Source organism: Hibiscus syriacus, unplaced genomic scaffold (assembly GCF_006381635.1).
Source record: "Hibiscus syriacus cultivar Baekdansim isolate YM2019G1 unplaced genomic scaffold, ASM638163v2 tig00111092_pilon, whole genome shotgun sequence".
In the NCBI taxonomy this organism is placed as follows: Eukaryota; Viridiplantae; Streptophyta; class Magnoliopsida; order Malvales; family Malvaceae; genus Hibiscus; species Hibiscus syriacus.
In genome coordinates, this window is record NW_024062979.1 from 844,279 (window position 1) to 856,561 (window position 12,283).

The 12,283-nt window shown below is 31.4% G+C and overlaps 1 protein-coding gene and 1 non-coding gene across 2 annotated transcripts; one reads left to right on the forward strand and one right to left on the reverse strand.

Annotated features, from left to right (window-relative positions):
* Positions 1 to 3,219: 3,219 nt before the first annotated feature.
* LOC120152522 (60S ribosomal protein L13a-4-like) lies at positions 3,220 to 4,005 on the reverse strand. The gene is made up of 3 exons (XM_039164725.1): positions 3,730 to 4,005; positions 3,424 to 3,573; positions 3,220 to 3,309 (listed from the first exon to the last, which is right to left on the reverse strand). The coding sequence occupies exons 1-3, from the start codon at positions 4,003 to 4,005 to the stop codon at positions 3,220 to 3,222; spliced, it is 516 nt and encodes a 171-aa protein (XP_039020656.1).
* Positions 4,006 to 6,723: 2,718 nt separating this feature from the next.
* Positions 6,724 to 6,807, forward strand: TRNAL-CAA. Its single transcript has one exon. It is a non-coding gene; the product is annotated as a tRNA-Leu (tRNA).
* Positions 6,808 to 12,283: the final 5,476 nt, after the last annotated feature.

Below are 12,283 nucleotides of genomic sequence, written 5' to 3' on the forward strand. Positions count from 1 at the left end.
GACTTTCCTAACATATCAGGAATTTAACATGTGTATCAGCAGTTTATCGAATTAAATATGAATTCTCAGGGTACTTTCACTGTGAGGGTCAGTCCGGACCATTTTACCTCATAGGGTAATTTTGTAATTTCTTAACCATATGATTTCGGTATTAAAGTTTTTAACAAGAAAAAAAGAATTTAGAGATTATGAGGTTATTTTATTTTCCAGATAATCACCAAACTTGAAATCATTTCTTATCAGTCTTCTTGTGTTTATTCATATAGTCCGAGCCTTATTCAGTTTAATTTACTTTATTTCACATTCAGATCGAGTTTAGAAAATGATCAACTACATACATGTGACCAATTATATTCATCCATGTAGTAATCAATATTAATATGTTCCATAAAGCGTGAAAAATGTAGTAATGTATTAATTCGATTTTTGATCCATAATGGTTAACCAATTAAACTCCATTTGATCGATGTAACATCCTCAATACCGGGTTAGTGACTAAATTGTAAAGTCTCATAATTTGGTGATTTAAAATAGAATGATTGAATAGTATAAAGATTTATTTTTAAAGTATTGTATGGAATTGAATTGAAAGGAAGAAGGAATAGAAGGGCAAAGAGGTCATTTACATGGAAATAAGAAAAGAAGGGTTATATATGTATCCACGTGGGTTGAAGAGGGGAGAACACAAAGGCTTCTAGAGTTCTTTTCTTCTTCTTTCTTCCTTGTACATGTAAAGCAAAACATAGGTGAATTTTATGATTATTAAGTTTCATGTTAAATTTAAGATTGGTTTTTGATTATTAGATGATAACTAAGCTTAAGGAAAGCTTAGGTTATATTAAAATCAAAGGATGATGGAGTTAGAAGAGATTAAAGATTAGAGGTTCTTGAAAGAAATCTTGGAATAGAGTTCATATCTAGAATTGGAAGTTAAATTTGACTTGTCATCAATCTAGTTAAGACATATTAACGGTTAGAAGTGGAATTAAATCATGTTGCAAAGTTGGTATAATTCTTGGATTTCACAAGGAGGATAGGATTCTGAGGTTTAAGATGAAATAAATGAGTATAGATTGGTTTAAGTATGTGTACTGGAATTAAGAATATAAAAGGGGATGAAACATGAAAGATTTAAGCTGAAATGGATAAGTTTTCGGGTTCAAGAAATGAATTCTGGGCAGAGTGCATCAGTGCACATTCAAAGTGTACCGATGCATCAAGAGAAAATCCCATAATTTGATGAAGGTGCATCGATGCACATGGAGTGTATCGATGTACTCATTTAAAATAAATAAACATCGAATGACATTAGTGCATCGATGCATAAGGAGTGGATCGATGCACCTGCTTAAAATACAAACATCGAATAGGATTTATGCATCGATGCATGGGTAGTGCATCGATGCACCCGTCAAGGGATGCATCGATACATGGTGTAGTGCATCGATGCATACCTTCAGTAAGAGATGGAAATAACTTTCTTTTAGTCTAAGGATTAATAGTTTGGAATATATCAATTCGTATGCTGATAAGTATCAATATATTACTATGTAGATTTAGAGCGTAATCTTATTCCAGAATAATCGAAGGATTAGAATCGAATCAAAGCAAGGCTAAGGTGAGTGCATTTTATAGTTAAAGTGTATAGAGACAAGACTTGTGATAAGCCTATCTCTTATGGTTGAATTAATGATTTCATACCCATGTATATGCATACATATACTATTGTAATAGTGATTGCATGCATAATTCATTATATGTTCACATGACATTGAATGAACGAATATTATTGCCAGAGAATATAATCCAAGTATGTGAAATAATGGAAAAGATTATGGGTTTATATGAAAAATGATGAAAGAGATATGAAATGAGAAATGTATTCATATTAAAGCACATGTTATATGATACGAGAGCTATAGGTATAGTTGGCATGCCAAGAGTCGAGGGTATATTAGTCCTTCGGGACGTATCCAGTGTTCCTTCGGGACGTATCTAGTGGTTCTTCGGGACGTATCTAGTGGTCCTTCAGGACGTATCCAGTGATCCTTCGGGACATAGTGGTCATTCGGGACAAATACTGAACAAATGTTTAGTTCCCCATGAGGAAATTTATTGAGTTGTGGTGTCAGTATTAGTGCACAACCTCAATGTACTCAAATACCTATGTTCTCAATAATGTACATGGGCAATTGAAAGATAAATTAAGGTGAAAGTGATACAAGAAGATAAGTTTCATATGTACATGATATGATTATATCGGTTATAGTGAAATATACATGCATATTGAAATGTCATGATCAAATGGTAAGAATGCATATTCATGAATCTATAGCTACATGTTTATTTATTGCCTCACTATGTCTATGACTTAGCGTGTAAGTGATTTACACGTAGGTACCAGGAAACAAGAAGAGCAGTACTAGAAGTGGCAAGAATAGCATCACTACTAAAGATCAGATCAAAGTAGTTGGCAAAGTAGGTATTTTGGGTTGTGTATAGAGTATTGGCATGTAATAAGTTATTAATTACGAATGCTCTGGTCGATTTTGTATTTCGTGATCTCTTTTATGTAAATTAACGTATTTTGTTTTAATGAAAGTTTAAAATTTCCCTGTTTTTCTTTAAGTGGCAAAGTTTGAAAAGTCAATGTGACACCTCGGACTCATATTCGGGTCAGATACGGGTTAGGGGTGTTACAATCGCTCTCGAACTTTAACTCCATGGCCCATAATGTCTCGGATACATGTCAGAACTAATTACATTAGAAATAGAAATTAAACGAGAAAATCCGTATCAAATCGGAAGATAAAATGCCAAAAAAATAACTTATCGGGATTGAATTTGGCGAAAAGGTCTTAAAAAGGGACTCAAGATGTCAACAAAACCCAAAATATGACTCTTGAATTTAATCTCACCAACTTGATTTCTAGCTTCCAATCTTTTTCTCACGAACACAGACCATCCACCGTACAAATAGAACTTCAAATAATTTTCCTCACCATAAAAATAACTTATTAGAATCTAATTAATAATTTGGGGACCCAATTGTTAAAATTAAAAACTTTAGGAGTCAATAAAATTTTAATTACTAAAATTAGGGACTAAATCAATTTGATTTAAACTATCATGGCTTGGGTGAAATTTTATTAAAACTAGATGACAAAGTCAAAATTATACAAAAATGAAGGACTGAAGCTGCAATTTACCCTTCATTCATTATCCACCTTTCTCAAAACTCACATGATCCTTACCATTATTATATTTCACGTAACATTTTTTCTCCTTAAGCACTCTTCGTCCAGTGTTCTGTAAATGGGACAAAAATGACCAACCGAAAATCAAAATGCTGGTGACCACCACGCCGCTCAACGCCATCGATCGCCATTCGTGACCCAAAGTACACCATTAAACTTGCCTTACCTTCCTCGTCATGGATCTTGCCTCCTTTGACCGAGACTCACGATGGACGATTGTAGATCTATAAGAAAAATATCGAATTCCATGAGCTTCAACCTCTCTGTTCTTTACCTTCACCGTTGGATGGTGCTGCTTCCGAGGTATGATGGTCATCTAGTTGTTAAGAACAATTTCACCCGCTGGGATTTCCTGATAGTGGCCCAGATCGTCGGTACCAAAACCCAAAAGCTTCGTCGAACTTTGCTCTCGTTTACATTGTTTTTTTATCGATTGGGTTGTTTTGGGTCATAATAATGATTGTTCGATCACCTCTCCACGAATGGTACGCCAGAGGATCTTAGAAGGAGCACGGAAATAGATGGGACCATGAGAAGGTTTGGTGTTCATACGCTTTCTCAAGAACCTCATGTACTTCATCTTTTTCCTGACGAGACCACCAGACATGCATAATATTTCGCATCTATCGACGACAACCTTTTGACAATTCAACAACTCTTTAGCTAAAATGGAAGCCAGCCTTCCCAGCATGTGGTGTCTTGCATCAACTACCACCCTCTTTGCGTATATCCCTGACCTTGAAACCATCTCTTATCTTCTTTGATAGCTTAGGCCGCCTGCTGCTGTAGTTTAACAAATTTGGAAGATTATGGTTCTCTAATTTCTATAAAATAATAATAATAATAATAATAATCAAATTCACATCAATCAATTAAGAGCTTCACGTGGACTCTAGAAACTCCTAAATCCAAGGCATGGAAATTTACACTTGAAGTCCTTCAATCTTCTAAATTTTCTTGTTCTTGTGGACTTATCATTAAAAAATTATTTCAAACGTCCTAAAAATTTTAAACTCGGATTAGGGTGTGACATTTTAATACTAGTATAAGTTAGTTATTAAACTTACAGAACTTGTGTTACCTAATTCGTAATTAGCTTTGATTCGTGGAATGAGTACAAAATCATAATTTATTATTTTATTGTTTGTTATTCGTTAGGGTAGACTTCTTTAGAAGGGATCTTGGTTCGCTAATAAAGTTTTTAATAAGTTGTTTATATGTTAAACAGTGAAATATAATATTTTTTAATAAATTTTTAGTTATTATAAAGAGAAAATAACTTCAGTGACCGAAAATGCCTTATAGTAACGATTTTAACCAACTTTTTTTGGATTTTCGAAAATGACCAACAAATTCACAACGCGAACTCCAATTTCGCAACATAGGTTCCAAAATCGCAACGATAATATGTAAATCGCAACACAGAAATCAAATTCGCAATGCTAATTACCGATGTAGGTAAACAGTACTATCGCAAATCGATTTTCGTTTTAGAAACGCGATTCTCCAAAATCGCAACGCGAATTTCATTTTCGCAACGCTAATTACCTATATCGTTAATTAGCGTTACGAAATTCGAGTTGCAAATTTGGAGAATTCGCATTGCGATTTACATATTATCGTTGCGATTTACCTATTCGCGTTGCGAATTTGAAAAATCGCAACGCGTATTTCGCAACGCTAATTACCTATATCGATAATTAGCATTGCGAAATTCGAGTTGCAAATTTGGAGAATTCGCGTTGTGATTTACATATTATCGTTGCGGTTTACCTATTCGTGTTTTGAATTACATATTATCGTTGCGATTTAACTATTCGCGTTGCGAATTTGGAAAATCACAACGCAAATTTCATTTTCGCAACGCCAATTACCGACGCTAATTACCTATATCGGTAATTGGCGTTGCACAATATGAGTAGCGAATTTGGAGAATTCGTGTTGCGATTTACATATTATCGTTGCGATTTACCTATTCGCTTTACGAATTTGGAAAATCGCAACGCTAATTACCGATATAGGTAAGTAACGTTGCAAAATTCAAGTTGCGAAAACGAAATTCGCAATGCGATTCTCCAAAATCGCAACGCGAATTTCGTTTTCGCAACGCTAATTACTTATATCGGTAATTAGCGTTGCGAAATTCGAGCTGCGAATTTGGAGAAATTGCGTTGTGATTTACATATTATCGTTGCGATTTACCTATTCGCGTTGCGAATTACATATTATTGTTACGATTTTGACTTTCGCTTTGCGATTTTGACTTTCGCGTTGCGATTTTAGAACCTGTGTTGCGAAATTAGGGTTCGCGTTGCGAATTTGTTGGTCATTTTCGCAAATCCAAAAAAAGTTGGTTAAAATCGTATATTATAAGGGATTTTCGGTCACTGAAGTTATTTTCTCTATTATAAAATTGAAGGACCAAGTTTATAATTAAATCAATTATCTTAAACAATAAAAACACAATGATAAAAATGCTGCTCGATTCACAACGATAAAAAGAGCTATTTGAGTTTCGTCAGATCTCAGTTTTACTTTTCACTTTCTCTTCCCAGACTTCGACTCTTCTTTGTCTTCCTTTCTTTCCCTTTACGCGGATCCATATGCCTTCTTTTCCCTTTACCAAAATGCCTATCAAAAGAATCTGTCAATTCCACCGCCGATGACTGGCAAGATCGACCGTTACACAGTCTTCATTGCCGCCACTTCCACCCATTCTCCTACTGAACTCTTATCCTATTTTTGTTTGCTTTGTTTTTGTTGTGATGAGGTTTTTTTTTTTTTGCTTTTGTTATGATATGTTTCTATTTTCTTTAGTTTGTTGTGATGGGTTTCTGTTTTTTTTTTGGCTTGTTGTGATTATTTTTCCTGTGATAGGTTTTTGGTATGCTAATTCCATCGTTCTGGTACACGAACAACCCATGAATTGGAACAAATGAATTGGAAATAGATTTGTGGGGATGAAGAGCGAATTAGGTAAAACTATACAAAACATTATTTTATTCCCATTAGAATTATTTAACAGTATTAGTTGAAGTGATCTAGGCTCGGTTTGGTGAACAAACAATATAATTAGACATTCCAGTAATGTATTAAGAAATGTTTCTAATCTGTTTCTCGATAAAAATATTACATAATAACGATACTCCACAATTTAAGTATACATCTAAATGACATGGATTAATTTATTTCAGTAGTTAAAGTAATCGTTATTGTTCCCAAAAGTTATGATTTCGAACACAAACGACTGTAATTATAATTGGGTGTTTATTGTCAAATTATTAAGAATACTTAAAACATATATTATTTTATAATAGCCTTAAATTAATAATAAAAAAATATACTTCAAAATAATTCTAATTTTAGAAATCTTAACAACAACAAAAAAATGAAATAACTAAAAATATTCATAAATACATATTGACATTATAATTATAATATGTATCTTAAATTCTTACATTAACTTGTCAGGATGGCCGAGTGGTCTAAGGCGCCAGACTCAAGTTCTGGTCCTCTAACGAGGGCGTGGGTTCAAATCCCACTTCTGACAAAGCTGGTTAGCTTTTTGTTATAATTTAACTAGATCACACATAAAATATTTTCAATTCATTTACTAATTTATATTAGTAAATTTTTTTAGTAAGCTAAGTTGATTATAAAGTTGTTCTAAATACTCTTAACTATTTGACAATAAACGTTCAATCATCGTGCTACAGTCGTTAGTGCTCAAACCCATAAATTATAAGAACAACAATGATTCCTTTAATCATTGAAGTAAATTGATTTGTGCATGTTAGTAATAACTTTACAAGTAATCGTAATAAAAATTAATATTTTATTTATTTTAGTAAAACCATATATAATAGTTGTTTTTTGTCCAAATATAATACTTGATATTTTATATCTACATTATTCATATATCTTTTCATTTTTAATTAAAAACTATTCTATATTTAAGTACACTCAAATGCATAACCCGCATAATGTTGTTCATTTTGACAAATAATAAAGTAATAACTTGAGTGTCATGATTTACTATATTGTTTAAATATTTTTATAGATACTTAACAATGGCGGAACTTGGTGATAAAATTTAGAAGAGTCAACTTAAAATTTTAAAAAGTTTATAAATAATGAAGAGTTTAGTTTACATTTTTTCTAAAAATATTAGAGTTTAACTAAAATTTTAAAATTTTGAGAGATTTAATAAGATTTTTTTTTAATTATGGGAGGGGATTTAGTTAAGAACATTCAAAAGATTTAAAGTTTAATTTGATTTTTAAAAAATCTTGAGAACCAAATTATTTTTTTTTTTTAAATTTGGGGATATGGCCCCCACTAACTCTGCTTATGTTGCGCCACTGATCCTTAGTCCAAATTTATTTCCGTTTAAATTTTATTATGTGTGAGTGTTATTTATAATTACATATTAAAATTGATTCTGATTAGGATGGCAACGGGTCGGGTTTGGGCTGGGTATTGGTCCTCCCGTCTCCGTTTAAAAAACTCGTACCCGTCCTCGCTTAAAAAATCACGGGGATTTAAACGGGGATCCCCATCAGGTAATCAGAGAAAACCACGGGAAATGGGTATCCCCGTTTAGCATAAACGGTTATTTAAACGGGTATCGGGTCGGGTATATATATTTAAATTAAATATATAAATATTATATATATTTTTAATTTAAATTAAATTTATTAATATTATAATATATATATATATATATATAATAATTATTTTTAATATTTATCGGGCCAGGTATCGGGCCGAGTAATCGGGTAATCGGGGTGGAGATTACTAAACCCGTCCCCGTTTAACATAAATGATTTTTTCCCATCTCCGTCACCGTTTAGTATAAACGATTTTTCCCTATCTCCGTTTAATTCGATTTTAGGTTTTCCCCGTCGGATACGGATTTTTTTACCATCCCTGATTACAATGATATGTAGAGATAATTAAAATATTTAAATTCAATGAATTTTAATTTGATCTGGTTTAATAGGTAAGCTTTTTTCACAATGCATATTAACATTCATGTATGCATGCTTAGTGGAGGTGTCATTTGCTTGCTATTTCCAATTTTAGTACAAATTTACTACAAACTAGTGATTTAATTTCGTTTAGTGCACATCTAGTAGGTAATTAAAACTGTAATAACAAATACTAAAATATACATTATAATCACTCTTTCATGACCAATGACTCCATGAGGACCTCAATTTGACATTTATATATCGGGTAAATTACGTATTAAGTTAGTAACACGTTTTCGCGGTTTCGTTTCGATCATTCGACTATTGTTTTTTTTAAGTCATACAAAATGTTATATTTTAGTTTTTTTCTGGTCATTCACTGTTAAAAATAAAAAGAATTGTTGGCGTATCACCATAATGTAGTGCCACGACATCATTGAATTTTTTTTTATAACAACAGTAATCATTTTTATTTTTTAACGGTTGGTGATTAAGATAGAATTAAAACGTAACTTTACGTATGATTTGAAAAATTACTCATTACCCAAAACGAAACCGTATGAATAAGTAGGTGACTGAATACATTGTTTATCCTTATCTAGTTTGGTTGAGAAAATCGACCAATTCGAGTTCTAATGATTAATATTTCAATTTATCTAGACAGAAAAAGGATACCAATAAACAATAGAGAAGTCGGATTATAAAAGTTTTAATTAATAAAATAATTTATTTATTTAATAAAAGTCGGATTAATTGTCTTATGGAACTCTAAAATGACCAACATGAAGGTGCTTCAAAATTCGGATCAAGTGATTCATTGTGAATGCCAGGAAAACAACAAAAGTTGGGTTATCAGCTTCGTTTACATCCAACCTCATCCTCACAGGTAGACGGAATGCTGGGAAATGTTTCAAGAAGCTTAAATAGACCATGGTTTGTTCAATGATATATATTGAGGAAAAGAGAGAGAGACACTGACTGCTATCGGATGGGAATGGGATAAAATTACTTGGACAAATAGTATTGCAAGGACAAATATGTAGTGTGGTAAGGGGAGTAGAAGTAAGGGGAAATGTTTCAAGAAGCTTAAATAGACCATGGTTTGTTATGGGTGATTTCAATGATATTCCCAATATTGAGGAAAGAGAGAGAGAAGTAACACTGACTGCTATCTTATGGATGCGGCTTGGAATGGGATAAAATTTACTTGGACAAATAGTATTGCAAGGACAAATATGTAGTGTGGTAAGGGGAGGTAGAATAGTAAGCTATCCCAACGTCAAGTTGAGAGTAATTTCCGTGAGAGACCTCTAAATTATGAAATGCCCTCCGTGGGACTCGATCCTACGACCTCAAGATTAAAAATCTTGCACTCTACCAACTGAGCTGGATGGTCATAAACTTCAAGCGTTGCTGCAAACTGATACCCACGAGATTGAATTTCTAAGATGATAAACAAAACATAGTTGTTTTGTCCTTTGTACAAAAACGAAAATGGGGCCGACAACTAATAAGTAACGATAATAGATTATATTAATAATAATAATAATATGAAAATAAAATAAAAATAAAAAAATTAAATTAATTTTCAGACGAAAATTAAGTGTTTACAAAAATTAAAATAGATAAATAATAATAATACTATTAATGAAAAATAATATAAATTAAAATGATAAAAAGTAAATATACAAACAAAAGGAAGTTCAAATCAAAGTAGGGGTCTATTCCCATTTTTTATCATCGAGGTGGAATGAAATGAGGCCTGGCGTGAATAACCAATACTACCCTTTCTAGAACATATACCACCCATTACCCTCCATGCTCATGGTGCCGATGAATGGAGCTCGATCCTATATCCAACATGTATAGCGAGGACATGATTATATATTGCCCTTATGATCCAACGACTACAAATGGTATAAGTGTACAATTAGATCTAACCCTAGAATAATCTATAAATTGTATATATTTGAACAAAATGAAAAGTTTAACAAGAAAAATAGTAGCCTATCTTTCTTGTGTTTTAATTGAACTACAACAAAGTTGATAGGGTCTAGTTCTGGCAAGCACAGACTGTTTTTAATTTAAGCCTCGAGTTTCTAAACCAGTAATAGTTCACTTATGGCTCAGAACAAACTTAAGGAATTATAAATTTAAATGTTTTTTATTTAATCATTTAAAATACTCCATTCTTTTCAAATAAATAATTTTGTTTTAACCTCTTGGGTTTTAGGATATGAAATTTGATCACAAGTCAAAAGTGATATTACATACATAGATGAGTAAAAATAATCCATTTATTAAAAGAGATGAATCAATACATTTATTTACATAATTTCTTTATTTGAACTTTAAAGCTAAGTATTTAACTTAATAACTAAACATTATTATTTTTGGCTTACAACAATGATAGATGTAAGCGAAGAAAACAAAATTTTCATTCGTGTGGAGAGGTATGCAAAACCTTTTCTTTATTATTTTAATTTATATTTAGTCTCAATCTGTTGTATTATAAATATATTTCTTTTAGAGTAATCGTATTTTCTTCTATGAAAAAATTCCAAAAAAAAGGGAGGTGTATATGCCAGAGACCAAATTTTACCATAACAACACTAGAGATTATCAGATTACCTCATGAACTTGTATATTTCCCCTGATATCTCACCAGTGCAAACTTGTGACTTAGTTATGTTTTATAACTTTTATATATATTTGATTTATTCATTATTCAACATGATATATGTGGGTCCTAAAATTTTAATTGGTGCACACCAATTCATATGGGAAGACTTTGATAGGTGATTAATGTGTGGATGAATTACTAAAAAAAAGGGATCAACAAACATATTTTCTATGCATATGTTTATTTTAATAATAATCATAAGTCGGAGAAACAGAAGAAGATTGTAGTTGGTGATAAGCTGCTTTTAAGAACATACTTTTAGTGTACAATACGAAGAATCTCTTGATACACCTAATATAAACATTAATGGAATTTTAAGATTTTATTTAAATGTCTACCGACACTATAATGATTCAATACAAAAAAAAATACTCTGGTAAGTTTAATATATATATATATATATATATATCATTTATATTTAATTTTATTTAAATGATTTATATATAGGGACCAGACAGAATTGATATTGAGAATAGATTAATTGCTCTTATACCACACTTGTACTTGAAATATTTAAAGCTCTTTTGAAATACCTAAAAGCATGGAAGAGTAAGAATATATATATATAATTTTAAAATTATTATTAAATCATTATTTTTATTTTAATGTCTTCAAACAAACGTGATATTTAAATTCTTTAATAGATGAAAGTTGTTTATATTTAAATTCTTTAATAGATCTCGTTATTATATATTTTTAAATTTTAAAATTGTACTTTGGCTATTTTAATTGGTATATGATACTTAATTTTCTTTTATTTCATTCAAGTATTTTCTTTTCATTATGTAAGTATTTTAATTGTGTAAGTTGTAAAATTTTTGTATGCTTTATTTTATTTAAGTATTTTTTTATTCCTCTCAGTACTTTTATTTTAATTTTATTTGTTATTTGAAGTTTTAAAATTTAAATCTAATTTAAACAATTAAAATTTTAAAAAATAATTACTTTTAATTTTTTTTTGAAAGATAAGATATGTACGCTAGGGGAAAAGAGTTCCCACTAGTCTATTAAACAATAATCAAAATTGACCATTCAAAGCTTAAAGTAACAAACCAATTACCAACACAAGCTAAAGAACTCCTACCCAACCAGACACCTCCACCTCGATCCACTCCACCGAACACAATCATGCTCTAGACTGCTCGATTTACAATTGTTAAGTTTATCCATGGACAAGTTCCGCATCGGTCTTTCTCGATCAAATAAGTTCCACATCGGTCTTTCTCTATTCAAAGCCAAAGCATAAATCGGAGGGAAACCAACTTTTAGAGTAGTACCACCCATCCACACGTCCTCCCAAAATGAAATATATTTACCATTACCCACCTGTAAAGAGATATTCACTTTAACGCACACACCAAAGTCCTCAA